At 35.1% G+C, this 15,828-nt stretch overlaps 1 protein-coding gene across 1 annotated transcript; it reads right to left on the reverse strand.

Moving 5' to 3' along the window:
• Nucleotides 1–870: 870 nt before the first annotated feature.
• LOC111405995 lies at nucleotides 871–15,349 on the reverse strand. The gene is made up of 13 exons (XM_023035151.1): nucleotides 14,825–15,349; nucleotides 14,474–14,731; nucleotides 11,448–11,513; nucleotides 10,225–10,401; nucleotides 9,630–9,681; nucleotides 9,272–9,556; nucleotides 8,184–8,294; nucleotides 6,857–7,048; nucleotides 4,009–4,284; nucleotides 2,552–3,175; nucleotides 1,332–1,822; nucleotides 1,174–1,234; nucleotides 871–1,087 (listed from the first exon to the last, which is right to left on the reverse strand). The coding sequence occupies exons 1-13, from the start codon at nucleotides 15,214–15,216 to the stop codon at nucleotides 953–955; spliced, it is 3,120 nt and encodes a 1,039-aa protein (XP_022890919.1). The 5' UTR covers nucleotides 15,217–15,349; the 3' UTR covers nucleotides 871–952.
• Nucleotides 15,350–15,828: the final 479 nt, after the last annotated feature.

Genomic DNA, 15,828 nt, shown 5'->3' on the forward strand with positions numbered 1-15,828 from the left:
TTTTTTTTTTTTGTTGAATTAGAGATTTCACCGACACACAAGCAGGTAGATAAATCGTGTGGGACATTGACACATCGCCAACACATGCCAATGATGCCAGGTGGTGAATTCAAATTATATTTTTACTTTGTAGAGATGGACATGTCACTGATACATTAACAGGCTAAAAGATATATGGTCGACACACCAGAATTCACAAATATAAATTTACTTCACAATATGAAAATAAAATAAAAATATTATTTTAGTTGTCATGTGGGGGACGCATTGTCTATGCTTTTTGAAAAGTTGTATGTAGGTGTGTCCATGTCAGTGTTGGCACTTCCTAGGCAGTGCTTACAGAGGCATTGTTCCTTCGTGAAGTGAGACGTAAGCCTTGAGGCACAAAACTTGTGCACAAAAAATTAGCAAAAAAAGTACAAAATTACAAAAATAAACATATACTATTCAAATTCTAATAGAACAATTTAAAGTACCAATGCAATCAAGTCTCCGCCGGAGTGATGTCTCCTCCGCCGAATGAGCAGTCATCACAATGATGCAATTCTAGGGTTGTAGTGTTGTTTTACTTGTTCTGTGTGTTTGAACTTGTAACGTATTTTTATTTATGACGCGTAATATATAATAAAAGAAATTAATTAGGTTTTGAAATATAATGGATTCCAAAAGATAATTTGTAGCAGATATTCAATGAACTTTGGTAAGATTTTATTAAAATTTTGGTAGATTCCCAATGCCATTTTAATATATATTGGATTTCGAATGAAGTCAACCAATGTAAGACGAGAACTTTAAAAAAAATTAGTTCCCAAGATATTTAAGGAGTGTCGCACGCCTCACTTTTGAGGCTTGCACCTCCTCAACCACTAAAGGCATAAACCTCATTCTCCCCCTTAAATATTCAAGCCTCAGACTGAGGCGGGCTCCAATCACGCCTCTTTAAACTATGTTCCTAAGTAACAATAGTTTTCAAGAAATGCCACGTATTCTTCAGATGAAATATCAAATAAGAATGCACCTGCTGAGCTCTTGAAACAAGACTATGAAGCATCCGTTGGTAATTTTCTGGTTCCTCTGTCATCATTCTCTGCCAAATTTAAATTTCAAATCAATTCAATGCAATAGCTTGAACATTTCAGACCTCAAGGTAAGCAAAAGACGACAAACACTTGCCTTCAAAAGAAAGGTAGAAGAGTAGTATGCCACTCTTGCGTCTGTATCATCCAACAACTCCCTGCCGAATATCCATTGATGTAAAACTCCTTCATAAACATATATAAAAAGGAATGTGACTTCCACATACAAGAGTAAAGTTATAACTACAAAGTTACCTGAAGAACTGTTCACCGCCAACATCTGAAAAAGCAGCAGGGTCTGCTGTACATTTACCAATTAGAAGTAAGAGAAGGGTAGCCCGTATATCTGACGTGGCACCTGGTATATTCCCTCTTCCTTTGCTACCAACAGAGACACCCAATGCAATATTGTCTGTTGCAGCTCCAGCAAGTTGGATGAGAGGCCAGTAAAATAAAGCAGCAGGAATGCGTGCAACTAATTGCATTGGTACAATTGCTTGTCCATTAAGCAGCAGTGCTGCCATCGATGCAGTACCACAGATTTTAGGATTAAAACTTTTGCCAATCTTGCTGTCAGAATCCCCCATGGATTCTTCCCGGCCAAGATTCTCTTTTTGAGAGAGAGATTCCGCCCCTGCTTTATTCCGTTCTGAGCTACTAGAATCATGAATCTGTGTCTCTCCGAACAGCATCGCGGTTGTAGGGACTACTTTCAAGCACAATTGTGAAAATAGAATATCACACATCTGCTCAAAGACATCAAGAAAGATAATTATGTAAGTTTATAAAGGAGAAAAATATGATTCAGACATGCATGCAGCGTGCGCAAACATAAAATCAAATGTCAGCATATAAGAGAATCAAGCAAATAAATGAAAACCATATATTGGCTCGCAACTGCCCTTTTTTCACCTTTTTGTTCCTCTGAAGAGTACTGGGAAGGGGACCCCGAGTTTTACTGATTGTCATTTTGCTTTCCAAAGTTTTGATGAGAACATGGAAAATTCAGACTACAACAACTAATGCACAAAATCAAAGCTCAAGTTAGCAATTGGAAAGATGTGCCACTAAGAAGGGTATTTTAACAGTTCGGTGCAACCATCCACCCAACCAAAGACTGTTCAGCCATTTAACATGACAACAGGGGGAAAAGGCTGCCACCACTACAAAAATAGTTGGGCAATCATCAATATACAACTAAAAAAATTTTATTATTATACTTTTCAGGAAAAGAGGTATTTATAATATGTTTTGAATATCAAAATGGTCAATGCAGAGAATATGGACAGCAGATACTGATAAATCATAAATGCGACCTTTATCTGCTTCAGTGTTATGCCAATCCAATAATGTAAATGCATCATTAGGCCAAAATAGATAGCATCCAAATGGAAGTTCTAGCTGTGAAAAGAACGGTAACTTTGAAACAGTTACAGACTGTCACAACAGGTTTGAGATGATTCAGGTAACATTACCTTCAAAATATTCATACGATCAGTCTCGTTTCTTTGGGCCATCAAGGATAAGGCATTACTCATAATGTTTATCACAGCATTTGCTTTTTCAAGACGATTCTTGGCGTGCATGTGGCCTGAAGCTTCACTTCTGATAACATGTTGAACTTCACTCTCATCTAACAGAAATTTGCATCGCATGAGCAGCCTCTCTAGAACAAGTAGAAAACCCCATCTGACAAGATTGTTTCTTGACTTTAGAAGCCCACACATAAGCCAAATGGGTAAAGGAACACCTAAAGAAGCTGAATAATCATTAACACCAGCAATTTTTATTTTTTGCTCCAAGGTTTGTATGCTCAACCACAGGCTCTCGTCCCCTTCATCACTTATTTCTGCAATGAGCAAATCTACTAACCAGAGATAACCATTGTGCCGATAAGCAGATCGTTCAGAATGAAGAAGAGAATGTAAAGTAGCCCAAGAGAGCTTTGCTTTAATGCCAACACTGTTTATGTGAACTTCATCAATGCTTTCTAAAGACTTGAATGATTTGGTCATTTGAACCATTTGGGTAAATTCTGTGTCTAGACAAGTAAATGATCTCATGAGCATATCAAACTTCTCTACCATACTCTGCAAAAGCTGCAAGAGAAAACAGAATTCGAATACAATTAAAGGTCATGTAATTCGTCTTTTGGATGCATATACACACAAACAGGTACATGCATGTTCCCATGAGGAGAAGGGCCAGAAAAAGTCAAACCAAACAAATCCACCTTCGAAACAAATTATTAGAAAGAAAATAATGGCGTACAACTTAACGATAAATGCCATTCCTTAGGTTTAAAGAATCAGAAGATAGATAGGAACAAAGTAAGACTTCCACAAGTTTAGATGCATAGACATGCAATTGCCTGAAGTCCACTTATAAAGATGACACAGCAAAGGTAAATACAATCAACTTGAAATGCAGAACAAGGTTATATTCAGACTTTACACATCAACATTAAATGTCATGGCTATTTATAAGGCTATATGTGGCCACAGTTAGAGGGAAGAAGACATGTAGATCACAAGCAAGCAAATATGTTGAGTAAGTGCAAGATTACTTTCATTCAAGTTCCATGTCCTCAAACCAACCGATTCTACTCGCCATTTCAAGGTAAAGATTTTAAATTGAAGTTATTCTATATTTTTCTTTTACAGCCTTCTACCCCTATTTCCCATAGTAAATGCATGGGGAAATTCTGAGTGAACAGGCCACAGGCATTACAGTCCCTGTCTGAAAAAACACCAAATATCATGAAGACATTGAGACTAGAACAAAAATGCATACAACAACTGTTGAGTACTGTGTGGATATATGAAATCAATTAACAATTTTGGATATATTCCCTAGTCTTTTCTCACTAGCTAAAAAGAAATATTAAGCTCTAGTTCATGCAGATGAAAATGTTAAAGGCGTGGAACATTACTGTAATAAGCCGATCATTATTAGGATATCTGGACAATGCTGTAGAGATTGATCTTTTCAATAGCTCCGCCATGCCTTCAACTCCTAACTTGACAGATAAATGCAGAGCTTCAGGTGCATCTGCAAGCATGAGTAAGGTAGCAATAGGTTGAACCTCATCATCACTGTACTCGGACACTCCAGAAGCTATACATGTCTCATTTATCTTATGCAATAAATAATCAAAAAGAACCAGATACAGATTTCTCCGTTCTTCTCTTGAGTTTGAAAGCACCAACTGCATTTATAAAATCATAACTGTAAATTCAGAAATATATACAGGTGTGCTGTCATTGAATTGCTATCAAATGAAATTAATAAAACGGATTATAAATCCAAATTGAATCCAAATTTCAGTTTAAAACTCAGGTAATGAACCTCTTTGGTTAACCCCCAAAATGGGATAGATCCAGCAGAAATCCCATTGTTTGCATAGAAAAATTCAAATGATTGAGAGCAGATATTACCAACCCCACAACTTGAGGTTAGTACCAGTCTTTTGATTTAGGACCATAGAAGAGTCTGAAAACACACATTAATGCTTATATGATCATTTAGATCAAACAGGACAATGTTATCATTCACCAAGAACATTATCATGTTTTGAAGGTCACTGTAACTACTCTGCAGAAAAGCGATTTCAAACACAGGAAACTTCCATTTCCATCAACAAAAATTTCATTGAAAATAAAAATATAAATGGATCCTACCGACTTCAAAAACACAGAGTAATAACTGAACCACCATAGCAACTCAGCTCAATGCTTTCAGAAGTAACAGTTTTTATAATAACATTGGTATGATAATATATATTGACAGCATCAAGTGCAATTGCATTGCATCATGCAAAGGCTATTAGACTGAAATATTATGGTGTAAATAAAAAGAAATATACACATCTAAAACATTCTTTGTCATCTATTAAATGCTTGTGGTTTGTGGATGTTTAATTCAGGGAATAATTCTTTATAATGTCTATATAAATGCATTACTGAGTAAAGCGGGACTTCTGGAAGTCTTCTTTTTGGGGTCTTGTACGTATAAGAAGATATTTATATCTCTTCTATATAACTGATCTGTTAAAAGAAATTCACTATAATGTAGAGTCATCAGTTCATCCTATCTACTGATCCAAAGGCCTCCACACCCACAGTAAACATTAACAGGTTTCAGTTCAGAGCTACTTAGATATGAATCCAAAGCAAATGTGCAACTACTTAACTAAAACTAAACTAGAACTGTGATGTAATGTAGCAGAAGAAATAAGATAAAGATCCCTATGCAACTTGAACACCTCGTTAATAATAGAAATTCTTCATTGTTTTAGATTATATATTCAAATATAAAGGCCAGAGAGAGTGAGTGACATGGAAAAGAGGAAAGGCCTCAAGAGAGAACACACACAAAAAAAGAAGGTCGAATTAAGAGAAATAAACAAGTTATTTTCCACCTATCGTCCTAACATGTGATCCATTTAAATGGATTGCTACAGTTCAAATTATGAAAGAAAGAAATGATCAGAAGAGAAAACTGAACAGTAGCAAGATGGAGTTAAATGATGAAACAGATCATATACATGCAATCATACTTCTACTTGTGTTCTATGTCATTCAACCACATCATCTGAAATATTAAGCATTTAGAGACGAGAAAAATTTATTTATTTAATTAAAATTTATCTTCAACACCTCCCATGATTTAAATGGCTTCCATAAATGAGTGGTGGCGAGACTTGAGATCAACTTTTCCTGAGTCACTTCTGGAGGAGAGAACATACTCCCATACTAGCTTCTGGAGAATTTGTTGTGCTCTCATACATTCGTACCATTATTACAATCACATTGGACAGAACCCTTAAAACTGGCTTGTAAGGACAGGGTGCCCAATTAACTTATAAGTTCAATGCGAAAGTCTAATAAAAAAAGGGGGGGGGGGGTGACAAGATATTGGAACATCAATTTGCCAATGACGAGGAATAGAGTTGTTACAATTCACTTTTCTTTTTGGAATTAACATCCATGGTAACCTGCATTCTCTAGCCGGTGACTTAATGAAACCAGTAAAAGACCTTAATAAATAATTGGGTTCGGGGAGGTCATAGCTTTGGATTTAAGATGGTTGGTGCCACTGCCTTTTCAGGCCAAGAAGAAGTGCTAAGAATTTCCATTCCTTACCTAAAAAGTCAGTCTTCTTCAGGAATCAGAACCTGCCAATCACAGGTTAGCCCATCCAAAGCAAGGACCAAGCTTCAAAGGATACGTGCTCTGGTACGAATCCTAAGTAGCTGATCTTAAATATTAAGTTGTCCGAGAAGGAATGAATTTATTTGCTTCAACTGTCTTCAAACAATTGTAACTAGAAAAAGAGCTTGAAATTTCAACTCACGGTGGCAGTACAATATGAAATATAACATAACTCAGTTGGATCTGACCCTATTCCATAGAAGACTTCCAAAAACTTGGTCTTTGTGAATTACTTTCTTCTTGTCCAAGTGAATATCAAAGAAGAATTCTTTTATTTTTTTCGGGGTGAGCATACTCAATATATGAATGAGAGGGCACGGATTTTCTTTATCATCTATGATTTCATCCACAAGAATTTGAAATTTTGTGAAATATAGTATTAACCAGCAGCCAAATCTCCACATGCAGCCCAAATATACGTAGATGTAAGATCTTTCCAACTATGGTAGAAAAATATATCCAATAATTTCTAGTAAATATTTGAATACGCAAAATTCCCTTCAACATATTTTAGTTCATTCATAATGCAGCATATGAACTCTCTTAAAAAGATGCTCCGCATATTACCTCTTCAAATATAAACTCATTCCCTCCAATCAGATCAAACTGCTGAACAAGAAAGATTGGAGTAGCTGAAACAACTTTATCAGGCCCTTCAGGAACTTGATAAAACATGTTTGTCATCATGCAAATAAGCTTGCAATGAACGATTTCTGCCCAAGAGTTTCTTCTACTAACCCGTATGAGTACCTTAATAACCTGTGAGTAAAGTAAGAGTAGATGTAGTCAATATTGGAATAGTAAAAGGTAGGAGTAGAAAACACAAAATAAAATTTATTGGCCATGCACATCAAAATTTATTGAATATTGAGGAAAAAACATTCGTTAAAGATGCTTTGGTTGGCTAACGAAGAGGAATTCCATCTCATTTCATGTTTGGGTGAGATGCTGAAAATCTGCCTATTTAACCACCAATGAAGCCATCATGTGCCAAGCTTCCAGTACCATAGATGAATGGTAAACCACTCTTAACATTTTATTCTTTCAGGTTATGGTTCCATTGGTTAAAACACAAAATTATCAATTGTCTGTAAGTCCATAATAATCGTTAAAAAATAAACTACCGGTAAGTCAGTGACCATCCTTTTCTTTCAATTAACAGACACCCAGTAGTAGAAGATTACAGACAAATGACATCCTCTCTTTGCGTTTGGTAATTTGAAGGCTTTGAAAGGAATAATCCTTGCAGATTTCATCATCAGATAACCAACACTTTATTAAATTTTAAGGTTTTCTAACCAGAAGCCAGGAAAACCATTCAGGTTGCTTTTGCCAACTCATCTGCAACTAACTGTATGAATCCCTTTCATTCAATCAATATAGAGTATTTTCAAGAAATATCTGATCTTTTACGAGGTTTAGAAAACTAACGTGAGGAACTTTCTCATCCTAACAATTCAATTTCTATGATATCGCCATTGATCAACTCAGAATTTGATAATACTGAAAGATCTTTAGTTTAATGGTAATTTTATTTAACAAGAGAATGTAAAGATTTCAAGTAACTGAAAGTTCCCCCTTCCCTTTTTGCCTTCTCACAAGGAATTTCAGCATTCACCAATTTGTCAATAACCTAAGATATTATTAAGGTGGGAGGAAGCCATTCCCTTTTGCTAGTCATTCTGTTCTCCAAACACTTTCCTTTCATATCAAAACATCCCATCCAGAATTTAAACAAGTTCTACGTGAGATGTAACTAAGAGAGCTTTCCCCTTCTCATAACGCAGAATACTCCCACTTAATATAGTCTGTAGTACAATGATTCCAAAATTGAATTGCATATAAACCTTATCTGCTCACAGATGATATCAAAACAATGCGTAAAAATACTCACTCTAATATCAAGACCTTGTAATCTGCTTCTTCGAATGTTCCCTCTATCACAAACAAAATAGAGTAAACAACTTAAACCTGAAGCCCAGACAGATTCTTCCTTCTCTTCAATCTGAGAAATAAGCATGTATTAGACAACGACAATACATGAAACGTGCAGCACAACCTATAAATATGAATCAAACAAATGCAGAAATTAGAAGTTTACTACAACCAATCAGATAAAATTCTAGACTAATATAGCAGCTATGTGGTACCATCTAGACATCCGTTTTAACATGTGTACCATTATATCACACATACAGAGAGAGCACAAAATATGAAGCAATTGGGATGCTTGAGCATGGGATTGAAAAATGAATAGAGTTGATACACATGCCTGGTTGTAGGAGAAATGGAGGATTTACAAGAAATATTGATTGTCTATAAAAGAAAATGAATGTTGACTTGTTTGGTCCATTCTTGGAATCATAACCTAGGTAAATAGATAACATCAATTAAAAAAAAAAAAAAAAAAAAAGCGATGGTGTCATATTTGTCATTCAATACAAAAATCCAATCAGTCTTTCATCTGTATATTAATGATCAACAGTTGAGCCTAAATCTAACTAGAGTTCTTCTCTTTTGTTAAAAACCCAACAAATTTCGTGTCTTCTTTACTTCCTCACTTCTCTTGTGCAGTTAACAACCTCATAGATATTTCCTGAATTCAAATTTCAAGCTTCTATTTTATTATATGAAATTATCCAAGTGTCTTTTTGAGTTTCAATTCCGAGAGACGCATATTAATTATTTTATAGAATTGAAGCTGACATGAGTGTCATTAGAAATTTTAATGAAATATTCATTTCATTGACTAAAAATGAGTATTATTGTGTGTACAAGTTCATAATATCCCCATGAATATTTTCTGTCAGCTGAAACACAGCGATAAGCATTAAGTTTGTATGGATGCAGCCCTTTATGTTTGATTCAAATATGTACAAGTAAATTAAGCCCCTTCCCCATCACCAAAGGGTTATTAAAAAAAAAAAAGGATGCCAAATTACTGTAAAATTCTGCCATGCCATAAATAAATATCACATATACCTGAACAAGATGAAGAAGAACCTCATAGAGAATGCCCAGAATCCAATTCTCAAACTTATCAATAGCTGAAGAATTCCCCATTTTCTTAAAATTGTCTAATATTCTCTTTCCTTGCGAAGAAAGTTGAGTTTCATTTTCGAAATATGGTTCGTGCAAATACTCTTCTTCAATTCCAGAGGTGTCATCAGGTGCTGGAGGCTCCAATAAATGTGCGTGAACTCCGAGGTTCAAAATTAAATCAAAAGCTTGAGCCCTTGACATCACTTTTGGAGAATTTAGCATATCCTACAATAATTTGTGTGCAAAATAAGTAGCTATAACTACGAGTTGCAAAAAACAAGTGCAAAGTATGCAGCACCTCGAGTATCGATAAAGTTAGAGGAGCAGCAGTCACAGAATCCAAAACGTACCTACAAAAAGGAATTAGAAAAGATCAGCGGGAAAACAAGATACGTAACATACTTCCTCATAGGAAAGGATGGCAGATTAAGAATCAACATAAAATTGTATATATACCTCATAAAAAAAAGAAGGGGGAAAAAAAAGGAGGGGGGGGGGGGGGGGGGGGGGGGTGTTAGAATTGTCTGCAGTCAAGAAATAGCATAATAGATGAAGAGCATAAATTTATTTTCCTTTACTTAGCAGAAGTCAAAATTTGACTTATTATACGCGAGCATGGAGAATTTGAATCATATTATGTGGCAATGAACAAATAGAGACTTTAAACCAAGAAAGTTATTGAAGATCAGATACGTCCTGTTGACGACAACATCGAACGCAATTTGAACGAGACACCCAGAAAGGGTACAGAAAGGATCTAACTTCTGTACTGGATAATGATAGTGTCTCCTTTCCATAAATATATACCATGAAGTGTCACTACTCATTGATAAATGGAGAAAGACAAAGTTCAATGAAGTCTTATAGTATAAACAAAATGCATCAGAACATACATGTCAATTATAAGTTTGACAAGAACGCTCACAGCCACGTCAAGAGATGGCCTTCCATTGTTGCTTAACTTAGACGAGATTGTTGTGAGATTAGAATTTGTCGAAGGAGTTTCTGTGCACACTGCTGCGATAACCTCACATATCTCCTCAGCATTCAATCGCAAGGGTTGTTGCTCACTGATGTATGCAAAGTTAGATAGAAAGCAATTAAAACCAACACATCCACAGATACATAAAAAGTCCACAGAGTGCATGTATACGCATATGCATGCAGTACACCAATAGACCTAAGCATTATCTTAAGAAAAAAAGTTGCAAGTGTCTACAGATATGTTTTTTCATACTTCGGTTCTTTTAAATTCTAATTGCTGACTATAAAATGAAAATAGTTTGCAGTGGTTATAAATCACAATATATAGGAACAGTATCTAAATTAATGTAAATTTGTTATATAGATGAAACATAGTTACCACTAGAAGTAATATCAAAACATACTCATCACTGATACTTGTCAATAAATTTGATTGACGGAATCATGGTGGGTTTTGGGTTAAGTAAAATTATGTCAGAATATATGTAATGTCCTTTTGTTACACTATTAATAAGGATGAATAGGAAACTTAAGAAAAGGATCACGGTGTCACAGAAGATGATTGTTTTAGATGCTTATGCTTGATTATAAATAAAGAACGAAGATTTGAATAGAATGAAATGCATAGGATAATTTTAAGAAAACTGAAAAGGGTGAAAATAGAAGTTATGCACTTCAGGTTGTACAGCTATTAGGTTAACTACCTTCAATTGTAGCAAGTGTTGGGCTACCAAATGTTCTTAAGATGAACATTACAAAAGTGATGATCTTAAGAAGGATCCGCCGTGACACTAGAATGCATAAAAGAAGATAACTGAGGATATATTAAGAAATAATGTAGATGATTGTGGCATATCTTGCTCAGGAAAAAAAAAATTGCATTCACAAGAGCAATAAAACTCTGTTAGATACATTTACAAAAGGAATTCATCATTTGACGTAAGTCAAAAAAGGTAACTTTGGATCAAATGGACCAACCGAAAAAGATTCATGAAGTTGACCCCAAGTATTGGGAAAAACCACATATTCTCATTGTTATTGCTGTTGCATCGTAGAGACATTCACAAACAATTGATGACAGCAGGCTCTTTTTAAAAAACAAAAATAATAAAAAAAAACCGTAATTCTTTACCTATAATGACGATATTGGAACAGTGGTTTCACGCGGGGACGAAAGTTGCTCAAAGGAGAATCTTCCCTGTGAAACAAGAAAGGATGACCACAGATCAATATTGAAGTCTGACAAAATTCAAGTATAATATTATGTTGCACAAACTTGACATATGGTTGAACAAGATCTTACAGTATTCAACTTTAGTTCCATCAGATAGATGAATATACAGTCTCAGCAATTGGAAAACTTGATAATTATGTTGTTGATAATAGAACATAAAAATAAAAATTGCCAAAAACAGAAGCCTGCAGGATGGAACAGAACACCAAAAAATTTTATTTTTCTTTTCTGTTTGTGCAAAAGCAGAAAGTATTGGATGTTGATGAGAGCACCAAAACCAAATCAGCGGGTCTTAATTTGAATAATAGAGATCTATATTTGCATGCCTACACTATTCATCAACAACTAAAATTTCACCTCAATAGCTCCCTTAATTACACTAGATTCTGGCAGCTCTTCAGAATTATTATTATTATTTTTTTATTTTTTTTTAAACCTTCCAATTTGGTTATTGACGTAGTAATAAAGAGGAAGAATTATAGGACAAGGTGTAAAAGAGAGAAGAAGAGGGGAAGAGAAGATGGAAGTTGGGGAGAGAAATCAATTTAATTCATATAATAAAGTTTTATTACATCGCTATAATCCCCTCTATATAGGGTTTCAAAAATCATAAATAAGTAAAGAAATTTCACAAAAGTGAATTAAATCACACTCTGAAATATGAATTAAAATAGGAAACTAAATAAATAATTTATCTCTATAGTATTGCGTCATTTCTCTCCGATTGAGAGAACTCGACTCCGGCGAGGTAGACTCGAACTTCATACTCCAACGAGACTTATCTTTTTGTCTTGACCAAATTCCTGTATTGAATCTTGGACAACGTTAATCGAGTAAACTCAAACCAAGGATGGCGATCCTTCTTATGAATCAAAGAACGAAACCGATCATGTGACAATTGAAATTGCAATTCATCCCCAAGAATAATCTAACCAAGGGGGACAATCTCTTATTTTAACCAAGTATCGACATGGAATTCCAAAAAGCAAAAACTCATGCAACTCATTCTCAAAATCATCAATTGGTTGTACATATTGAGAAGCACAAGAAACTACCACTGCACACTGGCCTGTAGAAAAAAATGTATGCAACATCGAAGGCTCAAATGAGCCCCAACAAGGAAACAATTCTTCTATATTGAAAATATAACTCTTATTTAAGTGTGATGGCCGATCGAATAGAAAATCTCTATATGGATGTTCCAAAACTCTTATTTGAACGTATTTAGGAAATTGAGACAATGAGACATGTAATAAAGAATAATAATCATTAGGGTCTCCTAGTCTACATTGCATATCAAAAGTAAATTCAAAAATTTCATTATTAAAAATGATGTACCTTTTTATCTTAGTATAAAATTTAGGAACATTGACAAAAAAAGGATGAGCTAAACCAATATGTCGATAATTAGTAGGCAACATCCTAATGTCTATGGGAAAAGCATGCAATCGAATAATGGCCATGAAAGACAATGTGGCAACCTGTAGAGTATCATGCAAATGAGGTAAAAACTCCAGAGTAGATAAAATGTTTGACTGAGATGACAATACTATAGGTAAGTCATCAACTGTGTTGTGTTGTTCAAGATTATTTTTTTTCTTGCAAATGAAGTATTTTTTCTTTTCTTTTCTTTTCTTTTCTTCTTTTTTTACAATTTTTTGGGATTTATTCATTTCATCACATAGTATTCATGTGAATCAATCTATGCAAAGAAAATGGACATTTATAAATCTCATATCTTTACTATTGTGTTATTTAGTTTTTTTTCATCTTAGATATTAATTTTCTTAATTCATCGGCTTGGGTTTTAAATTATAACCCGAAATACAACTTCAAGTATAATTTTTCAACCCAACCCATTTGATCGGGTTGAGCGGTTTGGGTTGGGTTTTACCCCGCCCTAACCTTGAATACAACGCCAAAAGCAATAAATTGATTTCAGTCCAGGAAAATCTCAAACGACTCTTGAATTTTAAACATTATTTGTACCCCAATTACATTATTTTCAATCTGCAATGTTGGTGAATCTCAGAACAATGTTTTCGTAAGTTAATAAATAAGATTGAATGAGGTTACAGCTATGTTTCGTTTTTCCACCAAATCTCCGTTAGATTCTGTAGTTGACCCAACCCAAAAAAAAAAAAAAACGATTACTGATGGATTGTTTTGAGAAGGATGGCACAGAATTAAGGAACAAAAGAAAACTAAATTTTTGTTCATTTTAGTGTGCAGGCCTGTCTAGCACAGTATACCAAGCATGTGTTAGGCACCCACAAGTTCTTGTCATGGTTTAATAATTAGGTTGTTAAGGGGTTAGGGAATTCTGGGTAGACTGCCAAATAAGTGTGGTATGAACTCATCATAAATAGGAAGGAGTTCTATTTTCATTCGGGCAGAAACTAGGGTGAAATTGAAGGATCCTCAGAAGCTGGCCATTTGCCTGTAACTGCTTTTCGTTTGAGGATAACAATTTCATAGTTTACATTGAACATTATACCATTCAATTTACAGCAATATATCACACTTGATTCCATTTCATTACCATACAAACATATAAACACATTGGAGTCAAACCAACAAGCACCTGACATTTCCCAATATCTTGATCCAGCTAAAAAATACAGATTTTTAGGTAACGTAACAAAAGCTCAAAATCTAGTGCACACCAAAAGTAATTGATTGACATGAGATTCGACAGGCTCAATCCTAATAAGCATGACACGCATTCAACAGAGTAGAAGTATTTTCTTTGTAGTTGAAAGTCATATGGAGTAAGTCGTTCATATTTTGCTTTTTTGACAAAATTATTATGACACTTTGATAACAATAGAGAAAATATAACCATAGAAATAAGACATAATAAAACTAACAGAGACAGGCAAACTACAAACTTGTGTAAAAATAATTAAGCAAGAGGGATGTACCAAATTTGATTGGGCCCTGGTTTAGACCGTTTCAGTGCTGTTATTGCTCTTAAATGAGCACGAGCGGACGCAGATTTGGTAACGGTTGTGAGCAATGATGGCTGCAGTAGCTGATCAAGATAAGGCATATCTGCACTCCCAAAAAGTTTACAAGCTTCACCCTTCATTTTGGGGTCCATATCCCCTACAAGAAGAGCTGCTGCACCTACTTCTAGGAAATTATGAGTGCGTAGATCTTGGGGATTCAGAATGTGCTCGCTGTAAGTGAGTATTTTAGAAAGAATGGACACACTGAATCAATTAACGCAATTGGGTGAATAACAGAAGATGTCTAACAGACGAAAATAATACCTTTTAGGCAAGATAGTTGACAATTTCTGGTCTCCAAACCAGCGCCATCTGAAAACATCAAGAGCTATGAACTCATGATCTTCCTTTTCATCATCTTCTTCAGCAACTGGAGAGTCTGAAACAGATGTAATAGATGTCTCTTTGCTCTCCAGAGCATCCTTGCTATTTACAGGGCTAAATTGTGAATTGAATGATCTGCTTAATATAGAAGACAATGTTGGAAGTGATTGCCTTGATGCAGGAGGGGCTCCAGCAAAAACTGCTGATTGAAATGACCGCTTTGGTATGTACTGAGCCACTAGAGAACGAACATAATTTAAGGATTTCACAAGTGCTCCAGATGCAAAACTTGACACGGGAAAAGGAGATACACTTGTAGAGGGTGTTGGCATCCCAGATTGTTGACTCAAAGAACGTGTCCACGGAGCCACTTTACGGTTAATGCTCGCATCGCACTCAGCAATTATGCTTACACAAAATCGATCAATCTGTAGCAAAGTTTCCTCACTGGGTTTATATCTGCAATTAAAACGGAGTTGGCAATGAGTTCATTAACGAAATTAAATTCAAGAGTGTAAAGTTGAACTTTTCTGGAGCCCATAAGCAGTGGTAACTCTTTGTGAAACATTCCCTTGCCTAAGATTGAACTTATTCTAGAGCCTAAAGCATTACATGAGACTTTCTAGAACTCTCATTTAAATATTGATCTAGACATGGAAAATCTTTTCCTTCAAATTGGCCTATTTACCTTTCAGTCTCTTAATGAGGTAACTAGTCCATGCAGCAGTTGTTTTTCATAAAAAGAATCTATTTCTCAGAAAGAAATTGAAGATGTAATGAATCAGTAACGAGTGACTACATCAGAACAGCTTTACTAATCCTCAAAACCTTATAAATGACAAACCAATAGAGGAAAAAGACCCTCCAACTTTGTACTGCATATGTCAAAGAAACACCATTCCGACAGAAGTTCACCATAAAACTATGCTTCAAGCCCATACCGA

The sequence above is a fragment of the Olea europaea genome, chromosome 12 (genome assembly GCF_002742605.1).
Source record: "Olea europaea var. sylvestris chromosome 12, O_europaea_v1, whole genome shotgun sequence".
Lineage (NCBI taxonomy): Eukaryota > Viridiplantae > Streptophyta > Magnoliopsida > Lamiales > Oleaceae > Olea > Olea europaea.

Bases quoted from the DNA above. Each gene is read 5' to 3' on its own strand.
- LOC111405995 (XM_023035151.1), bottom strand. From the start codon at position 15,216: ATGCCAACACCCTCTACAAGTGTATCTCCTTTTCCCGTGTCAAGTTTT. The intron at 9,557-9,629 runs GTGCTGCATACT...AAATTATTGTAG, and splicing joins TAACTTTATCGATACTCGAG to GATATGCTAAATTCTCCAAA. The intron at 4,285-6,856 runs GTAATATGCGGA...TTATAAATGCAG, and splicing joins ATGAGTTTATATTTGAAGAG to TTGGTGCTTTCAAACTCAAG.